The sequence below is a fragment of the Amblyomma americanum genome, chromosome 2, assembly GCF_052857255.1.
Source record: "Amblyomma americanum isolate KBUSLIRL-KWMA chromosome 2, ASM5285725v1, whole genome shotgun sequence".
Lineage (NCBI taxonomy): Eukaryota > Metazoa > Arthropoda > Arachnida > Ixodida > Ixodidae > Amblyomma > Amblyomma americanum.
The window spans coordinates 204439149-204466602 of NC_135498.1; the positions used below are offsets into that span (position 1 = coordinate 204439149).

The 27454-nt window shown below is 45.9% G+C and overlaps 1 protein-coding gene across 1 annotated transcript; it reads left to right on the forward strand.

The window, feature by feature from the left end:
* Positions 1 to 10427: 10427 nt before the first annotated feature.
* Positions 10428 to 25523, forward strand: LOC144122110 (uncharacterized). Its single transcript, XM_077655631.1, has 4 exons — positions 10428 to 10652; positions 12165 to 12350; positions 14204 to 14971; positions 25035 to 25523. Exons 1-4 carry the CDS (start codon positions 10428 to 10430, stop codon positions 25401 to 25403), a joined length of 1548 nt encoding a protein of 515 aa, XP_077511757.1. The 3' UTR covers positions 25404 to 25523.
* Positions 25524 to 27454: the final 1931 nt, after the last annotated feature.

Sequence of the window (27454 nt, forward strand, 5' to 3'; positions counted from 1 at the left end):
CTGTGTACATCAGGACACGGCGGGGGATGGTGACAGGTAGGGCTTGAGGCAAGAGACGTGGACAATGTCATGCTGAGCTGCACGGGAGATGGTCTCCGGGAAGGCCCGGGCGATCGCGTAGGTGACAGCGGTTACCTGGCAGAGCACACGGTTTGGGCCAACATACCGGGACAGAAGTCTTTTACAAAGCCCGACGCGGCGAGATGGCGACCAAAGCAAGACGAGGGCGCCAGAGGAGAAAGTGACCATGAGATGGCGGCAGTTGTAGTAGTCCTGCTGTGAGGCCTGCGATGCTAGTAGTCGGGATCGCTCCAGTTGGCGGGCGTGGTCTGCCCGGGCAATTGCGTCGTGTGCGTATTCAGAAGGCTGTGAAGTAGATGTGGGAAGCAGCGTGTCCAGAGGTAATGGGGGCTTGAAGCAGTACAAAAGATAGAATGGTGAGTAACCGGCAGTGCCATGACGGGAAGAGTTATAAGCGAAAGTCACGTACGGAAGGAAGCCCAGTCCTGATGGTCCGGGAAAACATGCATTGCGAGCATATCCATGAGAGTGCAGCTGAGGCGCTCTATGAGGCCGTTGGTTTGGGGATGATAGGCGGTGGCCAGCTTATGTTTAGTCAAGCAGGAATGGGGAACATAGTCGACAACTTTAGACAGACAGCAATGGCCGCGGTTGGTGAGAAGTTGGTGGGGTGCACCATTATGAAGGATGAGATCGTACAGAAGAAAGTCTGCAACATCAGTAGAAGTACTGGTAGGGAGGGCCCGCATGATAGCGTAGTCAGTGGCATAATCCATAGCAACTGCAACCCATTTGTTTCCGGAGGTGGACTCAGGAAACAGGCCCAAAAGAACCAAGCCAACACGATGTAAAGGTTTGGGGAGCACATCCACAGGTTGGAACATGCCCGCTGAGAGAGTGGCAGGGCGTTTCCAGCGCCTGCACTGGTCGCAGGCACGAACATAGCGGCATACAGACTGGTAGAGGTGGGGACAAAAGAAGCGATGACGCATGCGGGCATAAGTACGCGAGACACCCTGATGTTCAGCAAAGTGGAGGTCATGAAGCTCGTGGAGGACGGGGCTTGGCGGGGTTCAGGCTTCTCTGCGGTATAGTGTGTCATAATGCAGCACAAACCGGCGCACAGCAGGGACAGATGGGGAGGAGTTGAGGTGGTCAATAATAGAGTGCAGCTCAGTATCCCGTTGTTGCTCATCGCCAACGTGAGCAACAGCAGAGTGCGAGAACAGGTCGGCAGCGCAGGCAGTGCAAGATGGTCAGAAGGGTCAACGGGATATCGGGAGAGGCAATCAGCATCTGTGTGTGGCCGACTGGACTTACAGACCACTGCGTAGTCATAGTCTTGTAGGCGCAAAGCCCAGCAACCTAGCCGGCCAGTAGGATCTTTCAGAGAGGTGAGCCAGCAAAGAGCATGGTGGTCTGTGACAACCATAAAAGGGCAGCTCTATAAATACGGGCAAAATTTTCTAATGACCCATACGAGAGCCAAGCACTCTCATTCTGTGATAGCTTCTCATTCCGTGAGGCAGCTGGCGCAGGCAATGACACGGTCAGAACCAGATTGCCGCCGAGAAAGGACAGCGCAGATTCCATGACCGCTGGCATCAGTGCGGACTTCAGTAGGAATGACCACATCGAAGTGTATCAAGACTGGTGACGTGGTGAGCTTCAAGATTATAGTGGCAAAGACGTTTTCTTGTAGGGGTCCCCAGGTGAAAGTCATGTCCTTTTCGAGCAGATCACCGAGAGGGCGGGCAATGAGAGCAAAGCCTGGCACGAATCGACGGAAGTAGGAGCACAGTGCCAGGAAGCTCCGCACATCGTTGCAGGAACGCGGCACCGGGAACTCTTTCACGGCTCAGATTTTAGCTGGATCAGGGTGAACATTCCTGGCATCGACGACGTGGCCCAAGATTGTGATCTGACGACGCAAAAAACGGCATTTGGAGGAGTTGAGCTGTAAGCCGGCATGACGGAAAAGGTAAAGAATCTTGGAAAGGTCATCGAGGTGAGAGGAGAAGCTGCATGGGGGGAAGACTATGACATCGTCGAGATAGCAGAGGCACGTGGACCATTTGAATCTGTGCAGAAGGGCGTCCATCGTACGTTCGAAGGTGGCCGGTGCATTGCATAAGCCAAAAGGCATAACTCTGAACTGATACAGCCCATCAGGTGTCATAAATGCAGTATTCTTACGGTCCTGGTCATCCACTGCTATCTGCCAATAGCCAGAGCGTAGATCTATGGAGGAGAAGAATTTGGCACCGTAGAGGCAATCAAGGGCGTTGTCAATGCGTGGGAGACCCAGGTACAAGTCCTTTTTACTTATCTTGTTCAGGTGGCGATAGTCAAAACAAAAATGCCATGAGCCACCCTTTTTCCTCACAAGAACGACTGGCGAGGCCCAGGGGCTGTAGGAGGGTTTGATAATGTTTTTAGCAAGCATCTTCGTAACCTCAGCGTTGATGACCTCACATTGACGAAGATGGCAGCTTTCTGGACGTTTCGCTGCAGAAACCGCAGTGCAGTGACATCCTGCTGCTGCTCACAGTCGCGACCAAACCGACATCTACTTCCGGTGTTTCGAGCAATCAGGTTTGGCCGCTGCAGCAGATTGTGATGCTTTTGATGATGACACAAACTCAGAATACGGACCTTACTTGCAGTAGACAGGTTTCCGTTTCCTAATTCATGCTATTTTTTTTGCAAGAACCACAAGACAGTGCCAGGACATGGTGACAGCCAGCACTTTGCATGTGCAAACAAGTTTCTCATAGAAAGGTGAAAAGTCAGGCATGTTTTTCATAGCGTGAACCACAGCCTATGCGCGAGCATAGTGTGCAAATCCAGAATAGCGGACTACAGCAATGAAACGTTTCGATATTTCACAATGCCAAAAATGGTTTTATGGGAGTTAACGTCCCCAAGCGACTCAGGCTATGAAGGACAACATAGTGAACGTCTCTAGAAATTTCTGACCACCTGGGGTACTTTAACGTGCACTGACATCGCAGAGTGCACGGGCCTATAGAATTTCGCCTCCATCGAAATACGACTACAGTGGCTGGGATCAAACCCACGTCTTTTGGATCAGCAGCCGAGCGCTACAACCACTGAGCCACCGCGGCGGCTCAATGCCAAAAATGGAAACTGAAGTGTTAAATTTTTTTCAATGAACATTTTTTCTGATATGTATACATGAGATTCCATAGTGCAAAATGAAGGGACAAGACACAAGTGCCCTTGTACTTGTGGCTTGTACTTGTGTCTTGTCCCTTCATTTTGTGCAATGGAATCTCATACGTGAATGACCCACAAGCCTCAATCACCCTTCGGAAAAGTGCACATGCACCAGCAGCCTCAACTCGAGTACAATGCTTTGTCCGCACATTTAGCAGTAAGGCAATGTAAACAACTGTAAGGCTCGGTTTGCTCCTACTTACGACGCGCAATATCGTACTCAACTGCGAGATTTCTGCGAAGAACATGCCGCCGACGTATGGGACGACCGTTGATGTGAGGCGTTTTGCCCTCCCGTTCAAGAAGAGGACACCAAGGCAGGCAATGCAGGCCCAGCAAGCTGCGTCTTGTGCACAAAGCAGACACACCGCATCATCATCTTGGAGCTCACCAGAGCCCGTGTTTGCCCGCCGCAAATCCTTTTCGGCACTGCGTCCCATCACAGATTTCCTTGAGTTTTTACCACAAAATATACTGACAACAACCTGGTTTCTACTTCAGATTAACTCCCAAATTAAGCAAACGGGCAAAAGCATGAAGAACCCGACGCCACTTTTCACTCCTTTCTATCATGGCGACTTCAACTTTGGATTGGATTGGATATTAGACGATGCGTCAATTAGGCAAGACAACTATAGACGTCCTCTTTGTTAAAAGATGAATAAAATAAAAACGTTTCTGATATAACACGCACAAATTTTTTTGCAGAGTTTTAAGTACATAAATCGTACTAGTGCGCAAAATACCATTCGCAGAGTATGACACAAACGAAACCGAAACTCTTCACATCGCGCCGCTTCTGAAGCGTTGAAATGCGCGCGCTAAACTATTGCGCGAAAGTTTGCAAGTTCTCCGTGGTGTGTCTTCTGTAAGCCGACAGCTACGCCTAGCTGAGTGACAGCGACCTGCACAGTCTGATCGCATCCCTTAATGACAATAAAGTTGGCACCATAAAGTGCGCCATGGACCTTGGGCCATCCACATCTTCGCAGGGGGATGAACCGGCCGCCGGCGCTCTAGAGTGCGTGGAAGATTGCAACTAGTGATGTGAAGGTGCTCCGCTGCAACTTGTTGGATGGAAAAGCCGCAGAACTGTGGGTGCGCCAATATAGCACGAACACTAACACCTCCTGGATTTGCGAGAAGATCCAAACAAAATGCACCAGGTAAGCGAAACTGCGGTTTTGGCATGACGAAATGTGATGCGTGTTATTCAAATCAGGATGTATATGTAGGTGGCTCCGGATTAATTTCAACCACCTAGGGTTCTTTAAAGTGCGCTGACATCGCACAGCACACGCGCACCTTTCGCCTCCATCGAAACGCGGCCACCGCGGCCGAGATTGCAACAGGGTCCTCCGCCAGTAGTCGAGCGCTCTCGCAATTATAACCTCAAGAATTTTGATGTCTCAGGCTTGTTTGATATAAAGTCCCTTCATGAGCTTTATGAAGATCCATCCATTCATCCATCCATCCGTCCGTCCGTCCGTCCATTCTCAAGGATGGAGGAATCCGATGTTGCATGCAAGCAGCTTGAGGAACCCTAGACTACTGTACAAGCAACAGTCGCAGAAGGCATATACACACTTTATGGAGCACTTTCACAGGGTGACAGATCGTAATGGCTTCAATACAACGAAACAATGTATAAATGCAAGTATAAAAAAATTGATTCTTAAAAAAAAAGACTAAAACATTCAGGGGCACTTTGTTAACCTAAAGTGCGGTGAGGCGATAGCCTTTAGCGCGGTGTCACTGATGTGTAGTTAAGATGTTAATTAAGTACACAATTATTTGTGAATCTTAAATGCTGGAGACACTGGAGGGCATTTGGGAGGCATCCGCCTGATTCGACACCTTTCTGCAAACACTCTCCAGCGACGTAGACAAGGAGAACTACATGTGCGTTGGCAGGAAGTAGAGTAGTCGTTAGCACTCTAAGCTGCGGAATGGGAGTATGGTAGTTCGAATCCCATCGTGCACAAAGATTTTTTTTCTTATCGAAATGAAGAGTGTCACGGACGGATGGACGAATGGACACCGCGAGTATGAGCCATTAAAGGCTTTCGCCTTAATAATGCAGCTTAAAATATATACAATTAAGTGTGATGAACATATTGATTAGAGGTAAGAGTTCATGAGCAACTTGATTTCTGACGGAGTATGGTTGAGAATTTCTTTGCCTCTGTTGTGACAACTGTTTAGAACTTTGGGTAGGTGACACTGAAGCCTTTGATCACCATAATTAGTACGGGAGCTGGTAACTTTCCACACATCTGTATGATGATTTAGACGTGCTGATGCAGACTGTTGCAAGTTTGCTATTTCAGTTAATGTCATGCAATGTTTTCAAGAACTGAAATAAAATTGTTTTATCGTCTTCGGTTATTGATCTGCTGATTTTTAGGAAGATTATATTTTTTGAAAAAGGTTAAGTGTGCTCTGTATAAGGTAGGTTTTCAAAAAAGATTTTTTTTGCAATAATAGAAGTTTGTTAAAGGAGTATAGATACCTAACTTTTGGGCGCATGTTTTCTTCTTTGTAATGATGCGTAAGATATTATTATACATGGATCACCACGTGTTATTCTCCTACGACCGCTGAATAATTTATAATCGCATTTCTTTCTCGTGCTGTTTCGGTTTCAGCAGCCTAATGAGGACTGTGATGTCAACTTGTGTTTACAGGTCACGTAAGGCATGAAAAAACTGCAATATAATTGCTGCTTCTACATTCGTTGGCATTTCGTCTCTTGAGGAAGGCTCACTTCAGCACTGCAGTAAATTAAAACAATGAAGCAGCGATTATACAGATATTTTTCCATGCCTCAAATGACACAAAAGCACTCTTTGACATCACAGCCATCGTTCAGCTATTGAAACCGACACAGCATGACAGAAAAATTCGATTATAAATTATTTACCAGTTGCAGGTGAATATTGAATGATGATTCATGCGTAGTAGTGTCTTCCGCATCATTGTAGAGAAGAAAACATGCCATCAAAATTAGGTGTCTATAGTCCTTTAATATTGGATTCCGCTGTCGAGCGCCATACCAAATGGGAATACTGTATATTAAATATAACGTATATATTGTATATATGTTATGTTGTGATGATAAAAACGTTTGCAAAGGTTGGTCCTTTGTTTGTTGGTTTGGTTTTATAGAACTTTAGTTAACGTCCTAAAACGGCTGAGGCGAGGGACGCCGTACTGGGGAGCTCCGGAAAATTGTGACTACCTAAGGGTTCTTTAAAGTGCACTGACACTGCACAGTACACGGGCCTCTAGCATTTTGCCTCCATTGAAATGCGACCGCTGTGGCTTGGATAGAACCCGTGTCCTTCAGGTAACTAACTGGGAGTGAGGAACAGAGCTTCAAAAAGTTTCTTTTGATGAAAATAACCCTCTGTATTGTGCTCAGTTCTTTCATAAAGTGTAATAATTTCTCCAGGCGACATAGGTTGACTGCCATCAGAGCCTCTAACTTTTATCTCGGTGTGCCACTACCATCTGGTCTGGCTTGACATTCTTTGCAAATTCAAAATGTAAATCCTTGCTGAAACCCCCAATTTTCCTATCGTTATTGTCATCATAGGGAAAGGTGTGCAAGAATATGCCAATAATTTAAACTTGTCCAAAAAGTTGACTTCGTTCGTTTATAGATTTTGGTAAACTGCGTTATGAATTTTTACCTGTTCATTAATTATAATAAGCTATGGCTGTAATAACATTTTATACTGAACTATGAAACAGTACTGAAGTATGAAGACAAAGAAATCCCTTCCTGGCTCAAAATTTCAGAATTCCTCAAAACTTTTGATAATAAGCATGCCTTATGAGCACTATTTATTTTAGCTCTCCCCAAAGGCACAAGGCACATATATCACACATATATCATGTATGATGTTAAATAATGGCACATAATTTGCTCCATATGCAAACTGTTAGGCCATTTTTTTTTTGCCCTGTAGAGGCCTTCTCAGTTATTACACTCCTTGATGTGTCTGGATTCATTTCAAATAATTTGGCTTGCCTGCTTTGCACAATTACATAAAGACTGTCTTGTTAAGGTCATTACCAAACCTCATAAGGCCTACATTATGCACGTGTGCACTGACTGTGGCATCTTTTGGTTCTTGTAGGATGGTCTTCCACAAGGTGTGGCGGTGCCAGCATAATCCACGTGACAAATCGTCACACCGCAACACCTCGTGCCCAGCGAAGCTGGATATCAAGATTAAAAGAGTGAATCGCGACACTATGAAAAATGACCTGTTCCTCTGCTGGCAGACACCTCTACAGGCCGTTGTAAAGGTGTCGCAACACAACCACAGCCTGCAGTCAGCTGACTCACTAAGACTTCTTCGACCCAGCGAAGAAACAAAAACTGCTTTTCAAGAATATTTTGAAGATGGAATGACGACAGCCCAAGCAATAAGCCACCATGAGAGGGTTCTCACTGGAAAACCAAATGGGCACACCCTGCTGGCAAATTCCATGGCCAACCCACCACCAAGGAGTGTTTACCGGTGGCACCAGGAATGGCGGAGTCAAAAATATGGACCCCAGGGTAACCCGTCTTTAAAGCTGCATGAAAACAAGCCCAGGTATTTAGCCCAAGGTAAGCAGGATTACCTATTCCAAAAAATTCCAGCATTATTCTTTGAAATTTTTAATTTCCGCTACTGCTTCCAATCCTGATAAGTGTTTGCATCACCATATATCAGAGATGTAAGTAATGTACAGTTGTGTGATGGGGAAGACATTCAGGAAAATACTTTAGACAGGTGCTGTACACTCTGCAGTGATTTAGCTCTTCATCATCCGGGCAAGGCAGAGCTAACGCATTGCCAGCATCTGTGCTTATTCATGAGAGTGTATTGTGAAAACAAAAAATGGGCCATCATTTCCAAGCTATACTAGCTGTGCATTTTCAGTGAAAGTCCTTACACTGTGGGAAAAAAATTTATGTTATAAATTAGAGTCCTACATTCATGCAAAGAAGAAGCGTGGAGTAAGTTCAGCAGGGTGCATTGCTGGGCAAGTTGGTTTGACATACTCAAATATGCAACACTGGCAGACGACGGAAGTCATCAGCCAGTGCTGCATATATGAATGCAGTAAGTGCTCAGTGTTAATTGCTGACTTCAAAATTATTCTTGTACGCCAATGCACTGCACATGTAAAAGCTGTGTAGTGACAGACCTGTGCCATGTTTGAGCACAAAAAGCCATAAACAGAGGCGTTTCCATGAAATAGTCTCAGTACTACACTACAATGTTACAAAGTTCTAAAAGCGGCACTGTTATCACAGTGACCTCAGTTATTGTCAGTCTACGAAGTCATACCGAAATGATGTGTGTTGATTATTATTTACCTGAAAACACCTTAAACGAAATGAGGCCACAATGCAACTCACTGTAACTCTAAGTTGTCTGAGAAATATACATGAATGGTAGATGGGCAATACACTGCATATGTGTACACTCAAGTACATCTTCATCACCCATTTTGAAGAGCCAAAAGCATCATAAATTTGAATACAGCCGCTTTTATACATTTTCTTCTTCCTTCTGTGTATCTTTGAGTAGAAGGATTACCTGTTCGTATGACTACTGTAAAAAATTTATCACCGCCTCTACTGCTGTTGCACTGCATGAGTTGCAGGTTCTTTGTGTCCCACTAGTCCTAATTCTGACAAACTGGCTTATATTTACTGTTGAGCCATTGTTAGAAAGCTGCAAAGCATTGAAGGCAACAAGAGAACTGATGCATGACATGATAAAGGAAATGAACCATGTAAACAGTGCACCAACTCAGGCGGTGCAAAAAGATTCTCAGCATTACGTAAGCGTAGATGGAGACTTTGCAAGTCACTGCTGCTGGTAGCATTCCATCACGTGCACTTATCAATCTATGATTATTTTTAAAAATGCATACAGTCATTTGATCACTTCAATGATATAAAGGTAATGAATAGATTTAGGCAAAGAATCTATAAAGTGCTGCCAGAAACTCAAGAGCTGTGGTATACAAGAGCGATAAACTTCCTGGCTGAAAACGTGCTAATCCTTGTTCACTGTCCAGAGACCTGACCAATGTGGGAGTTACACACATGAGCAACATTATCTTTTAGAGTAAGTGAGAACAAATTTATTGTCGACTTTGTCGCTTACGCTTGCTGCAGTGGACAGAAGAGGAATATGGAAATATCAGATTTGCCCTGCTCTAGAATTCTAAGGAAAAACTAAAACTATTTATTAACATTTTTTCACCAAGAGATTACAATACAATATTTTTTTATTTTGCATTGGCAAAAAATATTGGAAAATATGCTAAGATAAGTGGCCTCTACAAAGCAATGTAAAGCGTGGCTAAACCAACCGTGTCCTTCATTCATGTATCAATAGACCCCTACTTTTCCCTTTCTTAGCAACCCAATTCCCCAACAAATGGCCTTGAGCCTCCCTTTCTAAATAAACAGTTCATTCATTAATTCATTCATTTTACATGAAACATCAAACTGCTCTGAAAATGCACTGTTAAGATGGAAAGATAATAAAAAAGACTGTCTTCGAACAAGCTTGTGTTACTAGAGGGAACATTCTGTGATAAAAATTTACAATGCACAAATAAAAAAGACTGCCTTTGAACAAGCTTATATGTTATCAGAGGCAACATGCTGTGATAAAAATTTAAAATGCATAAAATCTTCTAGACAAAGTACTGCCAGTACAAGAGCTGGAATATGGTATGTGGAAACACCTGCATCAGGATTAGTGACTAGCTAAAATTAGTGATAAGCTCTTGTTCAAAATACCTTGCACACCAGTTGCAGTGCGGAGTAGAAACTGATGTTCAGAGTGCTGTGGTTTTATAAAAACAATAGCGAGCAAGCTTGTGAAGTCAAACATACAGATTTTACTTTACTCCGCTGCTGTAATCCATAGTGAGTAATAGAGAGTTCTCCTATATACATAAAAATGTTACGAAAGCTAGCTATTGGGCATAAAGAGAAACACAAAAGGTGGAGAGGCTAACCCTCATGTTTATCAGTCTTTTCATGCTCCTTCAATGATATGCTTGTTTGTTTTGCAGGGACAGATGTCAGCATCACGAGTGTGGCAGATGACAGCTGGGCAGTCCTTGTCGTCACACCCATCATGCATCGTGCCCAGCAGCTGGAGTCCGCACGTGACATTATATTCGTGGGCTCTACATCATCATGTGACGAAACTAGGAGCACCATAACGGTGCTGCTGACAGCCACAAAGGCAGGGGCAGTGCCTATTGCACTCGTCATACACAGCTCCCAGACCAGGGAGGGGTACAAACAGGCCTTCCAGCAACTCAAAAGCCAGCATCCATTATGCTTTGGAAACAGCCCGGTTTGTTGCTTTATTGAATTATGAGCAAATTAGAATAACATTAATTTTTTTTGCAAGGCTTCCCATCCAAACTGCCTTACTATCCGAAATATGACAATGGTGACAGATTGATGTGGCACGATATTGTATTTTGATTTGGTTTTCTGTGCGTCTTACAACTTTTACATCTGACACTTCTAATATGACCACTGTATTTTTCTCTTAGATGCCTATTTGTCATATGCCCTGCATTAATGCTGCTACGAAGTGTACCTTGTACCTATGTATATTTTTGCCTTTAAGTTTTGCCACGTACAATAGTTTATTTACTTTTTGCCTTCCATCTCATGTTGTATTAATTAGTTTCTCTTGTACATATGCCACTTCTTGTCCCTCTTACTCAATGCATTTCTGACCCTTGTAAGGTATTATGAATAAATAAATGAATAAATACAGTGCATATCTAAAACCGAACACAACTGCAGGAGAAGTTGGATTTATAATGCAACAAGCTGGACAATTTTTTGGTATAGGTTCAGTCACATGTCAGGCAAAGGATTACCAACTTTCTTTTTCGAAGAAGATTGGATAGAGGCCAGGACACATGACAGACAAACAGCTGCATGTCGAAATTAGCAATTTTTTGGTTAACGCGTATCTGCCTACAAGCTGATTTTCTCGACCACGCTGCCTTTCAAGGCATGTTTCCACCAAGGAATTTTCAAAAAGAAACACAATGCAGGAAAAGCAAGCTACCAATTTTTCCACCAACTCGTTCTTGGTTTTTATCAAGGAACTCCTGCAGACTGCTGCTGCAGACTGTTGCTTTACCCCTCATGTAAATCTCTCACCCAAGGACCCTTGAGGTATCTATAACAACAAGAAATAAAATCAAGCACGTTTCTGAATTCTAGATGAATCTTTAGCTTAGTTTTGAGAAGTTATGTAATTAGCTGCATAGTCATCCTTTTCTTCTTATCTTTCCAAGAGTTCTTCACAGTAGAGAATGCTTTCTTCTCTGACTGCTGTTGCAAGGCAGATAGGTTAGAAAATGAAAACCCTTTGGAGTGGCTATTTATTCCTGGCTATATGACCTGATCGAACTCAAAAAGTGGTTATTTTGATAAGGTCATGTTCGGAACAGAAAGTGTGATTTGGAAAACCCTCACAAAACATGGGCTAATCAGTAATCATAATCAACAGCATTGACTGCTTTTTTATACATGCCGAAGTGCTGGTCAGCATTGGTGTTAATGTCCACACAGTAAGTACATGTCCCACTACAACATTTTAAACATGGGCTGTAAGTGCCTCTGCATTTAGAAACCTGCCACTCACAGGCTCTAGTATGTGCCAGAAGTAAGCATAAATTTTTTTTAATCCTCTTGCCACAGTGTTTGCAGAATATTCAAGAAAAAACAGGGCATAGAGTTGGCAGATGGGTAGAATGTTAAAATACAATCTTGCCGAGGTGTATACGAGTGCGTCAGCCTGTTGGTTTATGCTTTTGATGGGTTCCTTTTCACCTTACAGGCTCCAGCTGTGTTTATGACCGACAATTCAACACCCGAAAAAGATGCCCTACACGAAACATGGCCCAGCGCACGACAGCTGCTGTGCCACTTTCATGTTCTACAGGCCGAGTGGCGTTGGCTGACCTCCACAAAGAACCAGGCAGCCAAGGAAGAGCGACGTCACTTGATGAGAGCTTTTCAGAAGGTGATGCAGACACTGTCATTTGACTACCTGCCTAGGCCATACAATACAAAAGAAAAGAGAGACACTCTGCACATAAAACACTTCGCCATGCCCATTTTGGCTGAAACATTGCATTACTCAGAAATAAGAATGTACAGCTAATATTTAAAAGGACGCTAAGGGTAAACTGAAGTTGGCCTGCACTGATAGATTCCTGCAAATGAAAAGAGGCTAACCACACCCCTAATGATGTAGCTTTTAGAAGTGAACAAAGCCAGAAAAAAATGAGAGTAATCGCTACCACAACCATTCTAACAAGCAAACTAGAATGACATTAAGACCTAATCTTATACGTAAATTCCCAAGGCAAGGATCCATCACCTCCCACTTCTAAACAGTGATCACAGAGCTCTTTCCAGTCTTGACGGCATGAGTTTTAGTCAAGTGGAGGGAAGAAAACAAGTGTTTCATTTTTACAGCCAACTTTCTAAGAAATAAATGCCTCTTTCACTGCCATATGACTGTGCGGCACTAGTCATTTTGTTTTTGATTTTTAACGAAGTAAGTACAACATGCAGAACCTGGCACATATAGTGAACACCTTGAGGTAAACATACTCACGATGACAGGAAAAGAATTCCATGCACTTTTCCTGTCACATACATAGTCTCATTGCCATGCTTCACAACAATGTAGCAAACACAGATGAGAGAGACTGGACATAACAAGCACTTGTTGTGTCTAGTCTCCCTTTCACCCATGTTTGCTGCAGTGTTGTGAATCATGAATATATATCAACTCGCCCAACCTTCTATACTCTCATTGCCACTTGATTCAATGGCCACTGAACTGAATGGAAATCCGCTGGTGCCAAACTTTAGTTTTTTCACTCGCCATTCAACTCTATGGGGATTAACTTAACAGAGGTTTGAAAATGCAAATGGATAATGTCAAGAAGCCATGAGAACAACCACATGGTCAGCATACATTGGAAAAAATACACAGGATTGAAACAAGAAAAATGAAAATTTTCTGTTCATTATTTTATTAACTGTTGACTTAACTAACTCCTTCAGAAATTACTTTTTATTTGATCATCAAAACAACAGCTCCGCAGATTTCCAGAAGTAAGCAAAGCAATACCATCTTTTTTGTATGCCACGTCTCTGTAGTTTGCCGATTTTGCCCATTTAAGCATAACTGCATACTTCATGACAACCAAGAACTGGCAATGCCCTACTGGTGCTACAACACAAAGAGAAGAGAACAGATAACAATTTGTTTGTGAAAGTACCACTGGAAAAAAAATAAATGCTTCTAGCTGAAACGAAATGCACAGTGTTACCTCCCATCTCTGTCTTTGGATTGTGCCTACTTGCAAAGTGTGCAGTGCTTTATTTTCTGAACATGTGTGAATTAAAAACTGCATTTACAACAATAACAAATGTTTTCCTAATCTGCTGCTTCAGGCCGAGTGTTCGTCCCGAATATAACTTACCTAGTTAGATATATCTTTTGCCAGCCAACAGATTTCATGCTTTCTTATTAACAAATTCATATCTGCGACAGCAACACACATGTATGGCCCTTGAAAAATTTTATGGTCATTGACTCCTTGTGCATTTAGATTGCTCATGTGACAGAGGATCCCTGGTGAGAAAAACTAAGCAAAGTTAACTGATCGAGGAAGGATGATGAGGAATGCAGAAACAGCTTGTACTTGCGCAAGATATAGGTCCAATCCTTTTGTGATATAAAGACATTCAGTTCAAAAATGAGTTCACGTGTTATGGTACAGAAATAATGGTACGCAGCTAGTAATACAAAACACCACTGTATGCGTAGACGATATGCTTTTTTTGTTCTGGTTTCAGATTCTGTTTGCAAAAACAATGGAAGAGCTCCAGACAGCTAAGGAAGAGCTTCACTGCCACAAACACGAAGCCTTCATAAAGAGAGTGGAAACCTTCCTTCAACACCAGCAAGAGTGGGTGCTCCTCTACCGTGCAGGCACAGTCACCAGAGGCCATAACACGAATAATTATTCAGAGGCATCCATACGAATCCTGAAGGACATCGTTTTGTGCCGCACCAAGGCTTACAATGCAGTAGCCCTGGTAGAGTTTACGATCACAACTTGGGAAAAATATTTTGAAGCACGGTTGCTGAGGCATGCGCATAACCGTGACTCCTCCCACCGTGTTGCATTCCAGCACCTGCTGCAGAAGCTGCCCAATGATTTCGCCAAGTCCATTGTACAGGTGGATGGCGCTTTGTATAGTGTGCCAAGCTCATCTGGCACCAGCTCTTATGAAGTGGATGCGGACATTGGCTTCTGCAGCTGCTGGAGAGGCAGCCAAGGCGCTTTTTGCAAGCATCAGGCTGCTGTCCAGAAGGCTTTTGGTGGCTGTTTTCCGAACAGCCCGGAGCTGACGCCCGAAGACCGCCGACGGCTCGGCTACCTGGCACTGGGTGACCGTTGCCCAAACATAGAATTCTTTCTTCCAATGATGCCAGGAGGCAATGAAGAGGTCACAGTAGCCTGTACATCGGCACACAGTGAACAGGCTATGCATGCAGATGTGAGCCAGCTGCCAGAATCTCCTCCCGGGCCATTTCCAGACAGGAAAGAGAAACCTGAGGTACAGTGGAGCATTAATCCTTTCAACTATTATAATGAACTATTGTAGAAGCATAACAAAACTTCTTGGAGGTTAATCGCATAGTCATCACTTTCAGCATAGTATATCCCTGTGCTCATTACCTGGCTGATAAGAATATTGTAATGAACCACTAGGTTGTGGACAGTTTTTGTTATGTACTGTGTGCAGCAGGGTTAAAGTTTGGGGCATGCTTGCCCCAACTTGTAACCAGCAGCTCCATAATATTACATAAGTGTGAAACAATATATGAATGCAAGGCCAAGACACGCACCACCAACATCCCATTCCCAATAGTGTTATATCTTGTAGTGAGCCTTCAGATAATTTTTGTGCATCTTGAAGCACTGAAAAGCACATGTTGTGTTTGACATACATGAACACATTAATACACTACATGCAGTCATATACATGCATGTATATATGCGTGCATGTCTATGCACACATGTATGGCAAGCATACAGTTGCCACTAGTGAGAAAGTTCCTTTTCAGGTGAGAAGGCCCTGAAGGTCAAAATAAAATGAAACAGCAGATCATGCATCAGTGCGTTCACCTTCATTTGGGATGGCGTGCATGCATGTGTTAATGATTACAGTGCACATATATTCAGGAAGGGCAACCTCCTTGAGAATACTGACAGGGTGATAAATCTAATGGCCAGGATCGAAACTTCACTTATTCTTGAAAACAGAGAGACAGATGCAAGGAAAGGCATAAAGGTTCACCAGGAAATGCCCAACAGGCTGCCCTACATGAGGAGAGGGTAAAAAAAGGACAAAACAGAAGAGAGAAGGAAAGTTGAATTCAATTAATTGAGAGGATGAAATATGTCCATATTGTCGTCTATAATCTACAAAACAAACAAGAGCTATTGTGTGTATACAGACTGTAGCTTAGGATAAACGTCATGTTTGTGACAGTAGAGGTAGTTTGGCAGCAGCACGTTTTAGGCATGCAACCAAAACAAAAATATACACATATCTGTAACTCAAGCTGGAAAGGCTGATGGTGGGTCAGTTGGTGTAGGATGTTCAGCAGGGTGAAAACCAGAAAAAAAGATACGGTGCAGAAGATAGAGGGCAGGACAGTGGCTTCACTAACAACTAAAGTCTGTATTGAAGACTGGCTGCGAATTAGTAACACAGCCATACATGGGCAAACAGAAATTTATCTATGAAAATTCACAATATCAATGTCTTTGTTATAGATGGTGCACTCACATTTTGTGCTTCCTTATCAGGAAGGTCTGAAGGATTTTGCGTGCCTTATGTGTTTTCTGGTGGCCTAGAATGGAAACCTTGCCAAAATATGGTGGTACATCTGCTACAGTGAAAGGTAGCATTACAACCAAGGCGGAATGCCTGTTCAGCTCGGACTTTCCATCAGGAATAACAAAACAGCTGTGATGACCCCCATAATGCGCAGGTCCACACGGGACGGAGAGGCAAAGAGACACCGTATGGCTCAGTTTAAACAAACAGGTATATTCAATAATTACACATGATTAAGATTATACATCAGAGGCTGGGGCGTCCGAGCTTACGTGCCGACGACTTCATGGGGGCGATGGGGTGGCTCCGGAGTTGGGCTCGAGCGGTTGCTGGCAGAAGCTGCACGCCGTCGGGCTTCGGCGCTGAAGGCCCTCTTGGCGAACGATGTCCTGAGCGTCTCTTCCGTACTGCTTCTCGATTTTTATATCCTCTTCTCCACACTCCCTAGGGTGAGGACGCCCACGCCGGAGGGGAAGGAGGGGTGGCTAGGGCTTTCACTTGGGCGCACAAACATACCACCGCACTTATTGTCTCGCCCCCCTCACGTGTTGAGTCCGAGGGAAAGAATGTTGTCTTCGCGGTAGCGCATAGCGTCGGCTGTGGTACGGCGCGCTCTGGATCGCTGACAATACCCTTGTCCTGGAATGTGCCCGGGAGGGCCGCACCTGGAACGGCCACGCAAATTGGGGAGGATAAAGCCTGTTTCCCCGCGGCGGCGGCGGCGGGTCCGGTTGGGTCCGGTTGGGCCCAAACCCCTTCGTTCCGGTCGTCACTCAAAGTGCATGGCTGGGCAATTGATGACGCCGCTGTCATCTGGGTCCCCGTCCACGCCGCGCCGTGGAACGCGGAACCTCGCAGCACACGCAAGGAATGTACCTCGTAGCACACACAAGGAATGCACCTCGTAGCACACACAAGGAATGCACCTCGTAGCACACAAGGAATGTCACACTCGCTCACCCTCCAGAAGAATGTTCTCCGAACATTTGAGTCCCTGCAGCTCCCCTTGTCTTTCTGAATCGCCTCGCACAGTGCGTCCGACAAAACACTTTTCGCTGCACTCAACACCACTGCACAACACCATATGCCTCCGCTGTCATAACTGGCGTCTCCAGGGGCAGCACTGATCTTCTTTTACAGATAAACATGAAACTCAGCACCCAAGCCTCTCCTTTCTAGTCCAAACTGGACGAAATAAATTTACCACAGTTACAAAGGAGCTCCCACTTCTAGCACGATCACGGCACAGACAAAAATAGATAACGAAAGGAAGTAGGGCAGGTTCTGCATGCGCTCCGCATGCTCTCCTGTGAAGGTGTTACTTAATGACAGAAAGGTTTAACTACTAACTCCGATAACTTAACACATACGCATATAGCAATGTTATGAGCTGTGGCATTACACAATTCTAACCAGTTCAAAACTCCGCTCTGTTTACGCCATTAGTCCGACTTAGCTTTCCGATTTCGCAGCGGATATCGGCCATCATGAGTCATACTAAGTAAGTCTGTGACCCTTTGTCTGCTTTGGGACTCGCGAGGGCTCGTGGCAGGAGCCTCTCCTGGCGTTATCTGCGCGGCAACCTCGCGCGCTTCTTCTTCTAGCAATGCATGAAGTAAATCCGGTGGCATTCCGGCCGTCACCTCTGGCGCCTGCCGAACAAATGCAGGAGAGGGCGTTTCTTGCGAACTATCTGCGCGCTCCGCTTCACTTCTGTCCCCATCAAAATCCGCGCTTTCCCTTTCCTCATTTCGTGAATACTGAACCGGTGCCGACTTGAGGCGATTTGCGTGTATCCTTATCAAGCGCCGGTTTACGTCTCGGACTCTGAAGTTTACCGGAGAAAGCTTCTCGACAACCTCGCACGGTCCTCTCCACTTCGTCTGGAACATACGAGCTAGCCCAATCTGCCTTTAGCAGTTTTCCATGTACACGCTGTCCCCCACATCAAACGGCGCGTCTCTAGCACTGCGATCGTGCACCTCCTTCCTGCGCTTCGCCGCTTTCTTTAAGGCCTCCTTTGCGATGTCCCTCGCCACTTGCAAGCGCGATTCTAGCTCAACCTTATAGTCGTCCAGTGAAGCGTATGGGACACGACGGGGGCCCTCTGGCACTTCACTAGGCTGGTCCGGGTCTCGGCCGTAGAGAATAAAGAATGGCGATTCGCCCGTGCTCTGGTGTGCTGCGGAATTGTAGGCAAACATTGCATACGGGAGCCACAAGTCCCAGTCCCGCTGGTCGCGCGAAACAAAATGCGACAGGAACCCGGCCACGGTTTGGTTCAGTCGCTCCACCGCGCCGTTGCAAGCCGGATGGTACGGTGTTGTCTGTTTCTTAGCGATCTTAAGCAGTTCGCAAACTCTCCTCATTAGCTGCGACACGAAGTTCGTTCCCCGATCTGTCAAGAGTTGCCTCGGGGGTCCATGTCGGAGCACGATATGTTCGACAAATGCTCTTGCAACCGTGTCTGCCTTCTGATCTGGGAGTGCTACCGCTTCCGCGTATTTTGAAAGGTGGTCGACAAAATACTAAAATGTACTTGTTTCCGGAAGTGGTCGTGGGCAATGGGCCCATTATGTCCATACCTGTCCGCTCGAAGGGAGCCGAAACCTCAGGGAACGGCTGAATTGGAGCTGGTCTTCGTCCCTTGGGTGTTTTTCTTTCGAGACAGGAATGACACTTCGCACAGTAGTCTCTAACATCCCGCCGCATGCCACTCCAAAAGTACAAACGCTCCACACGCCTGCGTGTCTTCGCTACGCCAAAATGACCGGCGCATGGCGCATCGTGAAACGCGCGAAGAACCCTTTCTGTCCACGACCGAGGTATGACGACTCTCTCCCAAGCGGTTTTCTCTGGTCTCCCTTTCCTGGTTGGCCTCGTGCGCCGACACAGGGTGCCGTCTTTGCCAATGAAATAACCTAGCTGTTCGGGGTGAGACGGTGCGCCCTCTAAGCTTTCGATTATTCGCTTCAGGTCAGGATCTTTGCACTGCTCTGTGCGTAATTCGGCGGGGTCGACTACGGGGACAAACTCATCTATAGCTGCCACGGCAGCTGTGCGGCTGAGTGCATCAGCATTCAGATGTGTCTTTCCTGACTTTCCATCTAGCGAGTCGCGAGCTAGGGTCCCTGACACTCATCACCCATTTCAGAGGATGGCAGTCTGTGACTAGCTTGAATTTGCGGCCGTAAAGGTAGCATCTGAAGTGCTTTACTGCCCAGACAACGGCGAGGCACTCCCTTTCCGTAGCTCCGTACTTTTGCTCTGTGGGGCTCAGCTGTCGGCTAGCAAAAGCAACGGGATGTTCTTTGCCCTCGATAACCTGAGATAGCACGGCACCAACTGCGAACTTTGACGCATCTCTGGCCATAACGAAGGGCAAACTAAAATCCGGGTGGCGCAACAGCGGTGCACTCATTAGCTTCCTTTTCAGGGCCCCAAAAGCATTCTCCGCGTTTTCGTCCCAGCGAAAGGCGACATTTTTGGCTGTTAAGGCGGTGAGCGGCTTAGCGAGCTTGGCGAACTCCTCTATGTGCCTTCGGTAGTAACCGATCAGGCCGAGAAACTGCCGGACCTGGCGGACGCTAGTCGGGGATGGAAAATCCGAGACACACCTTAGTTTCTCAGGGTCCGGTCGCACGCCGTCAGCTGAAACAACGTGCCCGAGGTATTTCACCTCGTTTTTGAGGAATTGGCACTTAGAGGGCTTCAGCTTGAGACCCGCTCCTCTTAGTCGCACCAAAACCTGCTCAATATCGCGCAAATGGTTCTCAAAACTGTCACTGTATATGATAATGTCATCCATATACACGAAGCACAGCCTCCCCAGAAGACCTGCCAGGATAACATCAGCGGTTCTCTGCCAGACAGCAGGGCTGTTGGCCAGACCCATCGGCATTCTTTTCCATTCATAGTGCCCTGAGGGCGTGTGGAATGCCGTTTTCTCGGCATCTGCCGGATCCATTGCTATCTGCCAGAATGCCGCCGCCATGTCCACTACCGTGAAGTACCTGGCAGAGCCCAGCTGAGAAAGCGTCTCCTGTATATTGGGGATGGGGTATGGATCGATGCGAGTTACGGCATTTAGTTTGCGGTAGTCCACTACCAATCGATACGAGCCATCTGGCTTTTCCACCAATAGCGCTGGTGCTCCCCAGGGTGACTTTGAGTGTTCGACAATGCCGCGATCAATCAGGTCCTGCACCTGCCGCTCCATCTCCTCACGTTGGGAGTAAGGAATCCTGTACGCACGCTGGTAAACGGGCGATGAAGTGCCGGTTTCTATCCTGTGCTTTATAACGCCACAGCAGCCCAAATCCAGGTTGGACGCGGCGAATACCTCCGAGTAGTCGTTCAGCAAACCAGTCAGAGCCTCCCTCTCCCTGGATTTTACGTGAGAAAGATCGAACGACACCTTTGGAGCAGCCGAAGGACTAGCATGCTCTACAGTTGCGAGTACCGTATCGGTGGGCTCACGTTGCTCTATCGCAGAGGTGAAGAAAGCCAATGTTTTGTTCTTGGGAAGGCTCAGTGGCTGCTGGCTACAGTTAACCACCCGTAGGGGCACTCTGTGGGCGTCATTAACTGTCACGAGGCATGCGGCTGCCTTCAGGCCATTGCTGAGAGAGTCGACCGGCTCAAGCACTCCCACGGCGCCGCTCTCTACATCTGAAGGCACAAACGCGTACAAAATGTGCTCCGACCAAGAAAGGACGACCGCCTCCTCGACCAGCCGGACGGCAACCCGCGAATATACCTTCTCCAATGATCCCACTGTTTGACGGGTGTCAATATCGGGAATGCGAATCTCAGCCCCTCTCCTGTTCAAAAACGGAACTTTTGAGCCGCCCGCATTAACCTCTTCCTCAGAGAATGAGACTACTACCTTCCCTTTTCTCAAATAATCCTGCCCTAATATACCTGACACTCCGTTTGGCAGAGACACCGTGTCCGGGCATACGTAGCAGGGGTGCTCCAATGCAATTCCGCCGAGAGAGAAGTGTAACCGGTAGAGTCCACTTATGCCAAGAGGATCCCCCGTTATGCCTACAAATTTGGTTGCCATACCACCAGACGCTTCCAACACCTCGCGGTCCCCCTTCCTTCGAAGCGTGTTAAAACTGCTCTCCTTAACCAATGTCACCTTTGACCCCGTATCTATCAACAATTCCATGCAACAACCATTTAACTTGCAACGCACAACAGGGCATGCCTCGTCGGCCACACAAACTACCACCACCTCATCATCCACTGCTCCCTCCCCACGCTCCTCAGGCTGGGGAGGACTAACTAGTTTTTTGTCTCGGTATCTGGAGCCCCGCTGTAGGCTTGCTTAGGGCGTGTCTCGCCTGCTTCTCTTTGTGGCTCCCCACGGCGCACGTTTTGGCAGAACCTGGCGATGTGTCCGCGACCCTGGCAAGCGAAGCATACGATTTCTTCAAAATCTCGCATACCGCGCCTGTAGCTTTGTGGCGGTCTCCGGTTTCCAGCGAATGGGCGCTGTTGAGCGCGTGCTTCAACCTGGCGTTCTACCTGCTGAGATAGCAGCTGTTCCAAGCGATCTAACCGCTCTGTCAAGAGAGCAACCTCAGGGTTGAGTACCGCTCTCTCTATGACGCGTACTCTCGCTGCGGCTGTCGTTAACGCCTCATTTCGTTCCTCATCCAATGCGGCCTCCACGGCTTGGTCGAAATTGCTCGGCTTGCGCGAGAGCACGAACCGGCGCACGGGGTCTTGCAGACCAGCCAAGAACAAAGCGGTCATTTCCTCTTTAAGTAGATCCTCCGCGTATTTCTTCCTTAGCTGGTCTCCTTCCTCCTCCCTGCTTAATGTATCGCGTGCTAGGCGCTGAAGCCGCGACGCAAATGTTCGCACGTCCTCCCCTACCATCTGTCCGGCGTCACGGAACCTCTGTACCCGCACGTGACGTGGTTCAGTGTCGAAATGCTCAAACGCGAGCTTCTTAAATTCCGCAAATGATTTTGTGGATTTTACTTTTTCGTCTCGCCATGCAAAATCATGAGCGGCTCCTGCCATCTTACACCTTGCCATTCCCAGCATTTGAGCATCGGACCATCCCCCCATTTTCCCAATCTCTTCTAGCATGGAAAAGAAATCGCAGATTGGAACCCCTGTCTTATCTCCTGTAAACGTCGGAATGACGCTTCCTAATGCCAGCATGCTTGCTCCGAGCGATGGCTGTGGAGTGGGAGCTCCCTCAGATAAAGACATTTTTTTTTCAAGCCCTCCGGTGCCTCAAGCCTCTCAAATGGGGGTAAAAGTCCCACAATCAGTCCCGTGATTCCCTTTTGATTACAATTTTGAAGTCATGAATGTCGCAGCATTCAGAGGACATTTGCTTTTGAGACCCCACTTCTGACACCAGTGTGATGACCCCCATAATGCGCAGGTCCACACGGGACGGAGAGGCAAAGAGACACCGTATGGCTCAGTTTAAACAAACAGGTATATTCAATAATTACACATGATTAAGATTATACATCAGAGGCTGGGGCGTCCGAGCTTACGTGCCGACGACTTCATGGGGGCGATGGAGTGGCTCCGGAGTTGGGCTCGAGCGGTTGCTGGCAGAAGCTGCACGCCGTCGGGCTTCGGCGCTGAAGGCCCTCTTGGCGAACGATGTCGTCCTGAGCGTCTCTTCCGTACTGCTTCTCGATTTTTATATCCTCTTCTCCACACTCCCTAGGGTGAGGACGCCCACGCCGGAGGGGAAGGAGGGGGGCTAGGGCTTTCACTTGGGCGCACAAACATACCACCGCACTTATTGTCTCGCCCCCCTCACGTGTTGAGTCCGAGGGAAAGAATGTTGTCTTCGCGGTAGCGCATAGCGTCGGCTGTGGTACGGCGCGCTCTGGATCGCTGACAATTCCCTTGTCCTGGAATGTGCCCGGGAGGGCCGCACCTGGAACGGCCACGCAAATTGGGGAGGATAAAGCCTGTTTCCCCGCGGCGGCGGCGGCGGGTCCGGTTGGGTCCGGTTGGGCCCAAACCCCTTCGTTCCGGTCGTCACTCAAAGTGCATGGCTGGGCAATTGATGACGCCGCTGTCATCTGGGTCCCCGTCCACGCCGCGCCGTGGAACGCGGAACCTCGCAGCACACGCAAGGAATGTACCTCGTAGCACACACAAAGAATGCACCTCATAGCACACACAAGGAATGCACCTCGTAGCACACAAGGAATGTCACACAGCAGAATCCGTCTTGAAAAGTAAGAACGGCAGTGCCAAAATAGAAAAAAGGAAAGATGTGACCAAAAAAAGGTACATTAAAGTCAGTCATTACTTATTTTCACATGATGCACAGCATAAAAAATTTACCAAACATAAAGGCATAAATGATTTTTTTTTCAAGTACAGCAAAGCCATCGTGCCTCATGAAATATGCACTGAGTAAAAAAGAAACTGTGCGCCACCAAACATGACAGCCAGCACATGTAATGCACCACAGAAGCGGTTTACAAGATTCCTTTAATTTGTGGAACAAGTTATGCCTGGCAGCACATGTGTTAATGATAAGAGAAGTGACAGATTGTAAAAGTACTAAGCCAGTGAGCAATACTGATGCTGGAGAAAATGGTCATCTTGCCTTTTAACGTAGCTGATGTACCACAGTATCTATAGTCGCAGCCATTTAAATACAAAGCATTTGTTAATGATCAAACTCCTCTCGCACCTCACCTATAGTAAATTAGGAGGTACCCGACATGCACACAAACAAGTTCCGCTGGTGTGTTCATACATAACGTCTAGAAACCTTCACACTTTCGCTAAATGTACGCAAAAAGTTGAAATGATGAAGCTTGCTCTATATAGTTGTGGCCTTGACTGCACGCCACGTTTAGTGAAGTTTACATTCTAGGCCAGAGCGACATCCTTGAGGCCTTTCATATCAAGAAGTTTGGTGATTCTTATGCGAGTGTACCATCTCTAGCGCTGATGAAAAAGGAATTTTATGTTATGAATTCTCGTATGTAAATTTCTCTTAGCTGCGGCTTTGGCGTATTTAGGCTGTATTATTTGGCAGCCTGCCTTCAATAAATATTTTAGTCCAGCAGTTGTCCACCCCTTTGTGTTGTGTACCGTCTTTTCTGGCTGATTTTCATCTACCTGTTACCCACTCTACCCACCCGTCCATTTAAAAATGTCGCATCAGTTTTTAACCCTTTGAGGTGTTATTTTTGTTTTAATCGAAAACAAACATTTTTCATTCTAAATAGTATATTCAAGCCCCATGAAGAGATAATTTGTTAGTTTGCAAGTGTGAAATACCACTTTATTTTTTAAACGGATGTGCAAAATCCGGTACAATGTGTCACAATTAATCGAAACAGCAATATTGAAATGACAGGAGTTGTCGAGTAAACAGCCGAAAAATAGTGAAATCAATTTTTGTTTTTGAGTTACACATTACGCTTGAAATTGCGAGACAAAAATGACCTTACTGCTAGTGGCAAGATCTATCTGCATAAAAATGGCGAAGGACATGCTAATACCCTGCTCAATGTTTCGCTAAATATTACTTATTGTGTTCATTAAGTGGCATAAATAAGAACCACATCATATGTGACATGAAGGACACTAATTCCATATGAAAGAAATTACTGCTAGGCATAGCACACTCTCAGAAAAGCCCGTTAGTTTGCCCTGTACACAGTTATGTACAAAATGCCTTAAAGGGTTAAGCAGGACTCACTCTTTCAGTATACAGTCAGAGATAGTATCATGATTATTTTTTTATTTTTCATTGCAGGACATGGAGGAAAAATACTGTGCACTTGAAAAGGAGCTGCGACGTGTGCACAAGCTGGCTGAAGACAGCGCTGTTTATCCGAAACTACTGGATGCAGTCACTGCACAGCTCAAAAATGTGACAACAAGTAGTGGTGCACATGCTCTTCTGCTGAAGCTAAAGGCCTCCTCTGCAGCAGATAGGAGGCGTGGCCAAATAATAAGAGTACAGCCAACAAGCCTGGCAAGGCGCCGGCCTGGCCTACCAAGGGGCTCGAAACGCGTTCCTGCTGGGCGGCCACTCACAGCAGGACAAGCAAGAAAAATCAAACGTGGCCACAAATTGGGCAGTAGCATTCAGGAAAATGTACCGGGGGCAAAAAGTCACTAGACCTGCTTTCATAGGTAAAGACAAACAGGATGCAGCAGCACAAGAATACAACCACTGCTACTGCATCCTAGTGGCGTCGCTATAACTGCACCCAGTGCGGTGGCAATTGCGTCACCCTCCTCCCCCCTCCACCTTCTCTTCCAGTGTGTGGCGCATGAGCCCTCCTCCGCTTCACTGTTTAGCTTACTTCGTACCATATGAATATAATTCAACTAACAGTGGCATGAAAAACATGCTTGGTGAACTTTCATATTCATATTAGCAGAGCCAGGAAAACGAAACCTCTGAAATTTGCTTTTTGAACAAAGGTGCACCAATTAAGAGAAATTTACACTTGTGTTTTGAAGACATGAATGAATGCAGCGACTGACAGTGTGAAAAGAATTGCGAAAATTGTGTGGGCGTTTAAAAGGTTTGCAAAGATATGAGTACCAAAAGCTAAAAAGAGTTATAACGGTAACTGCCTAAGGACTGTTTCAGATGTATACAGAACCACTGAATTGATATCTGCAGAGGTAATTAAAAAGAAACAATAATTAACTGATGCAAACTCCTTTCCAGTATGTGAAAATGTGTGTACTCATTACGCAGGAACCATGAAGGACAATTGAATGTCGAAGTGCACAAGGCCCTGACAAAAGTACAGAAAACAACTGAATTTTATTGCTGTTGGAATAAGCAACAAAAATGTAACCATTCAAGAGAGTTTTGACAGTTAGAAAGCTGAATTAAATTGCAAGAATGACAGGGCAACGTTATTTATTACTGCAAACCAAACACCTTCAGAACGACTAGTAAGTCGTTAATTGCAGTATGCAAAACACTTCTGGAGATGTACACACTAGCACTTCACTCCAATTAAAGCACTGGCAGTAACGGGATGACAACTGTAGTTAAGTGTGGACTAAACAGAAATCAAAGGATTTCGAAATCTGTGCAATGGAATCACAGGGTTCCCAACTGTATCTAAAGAAATGTAGTGTACAAATTTCAACTGGAAAGATTACGGCCATACCCTTTTACAATACAGGAGGCTTTTTATTACTATAATGCATGCCATGTAATACGAAGACTTCAATATGCTTCAGTAACGACAAATATGGGAGAAACCAAAGTGAAATGTCGTGTGAAGCTGACAGCAAATGCGTTACGGCAAGTCTGCTCACGTCGATGCGCCAATATGCAAGCCTTTCAAATCTGAGCTATCTGGGAAGGTGTCTTCATGAAGCTTGAGCATTCACCGTGTTGTTCAGGCCTCGGTGGCGGTGATTATTTTATCTTCTGTAATACAAGCAATTTCTGCGTGGGCAATGATTTCCTGACGTTAATGTTCCGATAGGTTCCTGCAGCGCCAAGAAGTCTCCTCAGTTGTGAGAGCAATGACGTAAGATGAAATTTGTGTTCATGTCAAGCAGTATTACACTGATAACAAGACGTACAATTTCTCTCCGATAATTTTGTTTCAAATGCAAGTAGACAACCTATTAGCCCTTGGTGAATAACTCACTCACCTTGAGTTTGTATCGCGCAAATAAAACGAGCAATAATTTTTTTATTCAAGGAGAGGGTTGCAAGAAGCTCCTGATCGTTTCTTCAACTTCAGTGCTTTTTCCCAGTTTGCTTTCGAGAGATAATAATGCAAGGCCTGAGAACCTAGACATCTTATTTGTAGATGTTAAGTAGTTTTTGATAAGTTAGAAATTAGAACCACTGACCACCTCATTATGCCCCAGGCAGGGGTATCCTGAGGAATATTTGAACGTCTAGTAAAAAAGCTCTGCAAGATGAAAAACCCAACTGAGGGATGAACGCAAAGATGTGCAACAAGGACGAATGCTTGGCCTCATGCTGGTCAGTGCCTGCCGCTTCAATGTGTCTCCGTAGCCAAAATATTTTGGCTCGAACAACTGTTCCGAGAGAGCTGTGAGTTTAGGAAATGAAGCATTAAGCTAAGTGGCAGTTAACAAAGGCACTGCGTGCCCCCCGCCATCCTTCTATCCTGCAGCTGCACCGCCTTGAGCTCTGCTCCCGATGCAGACCGCACCCCCTCA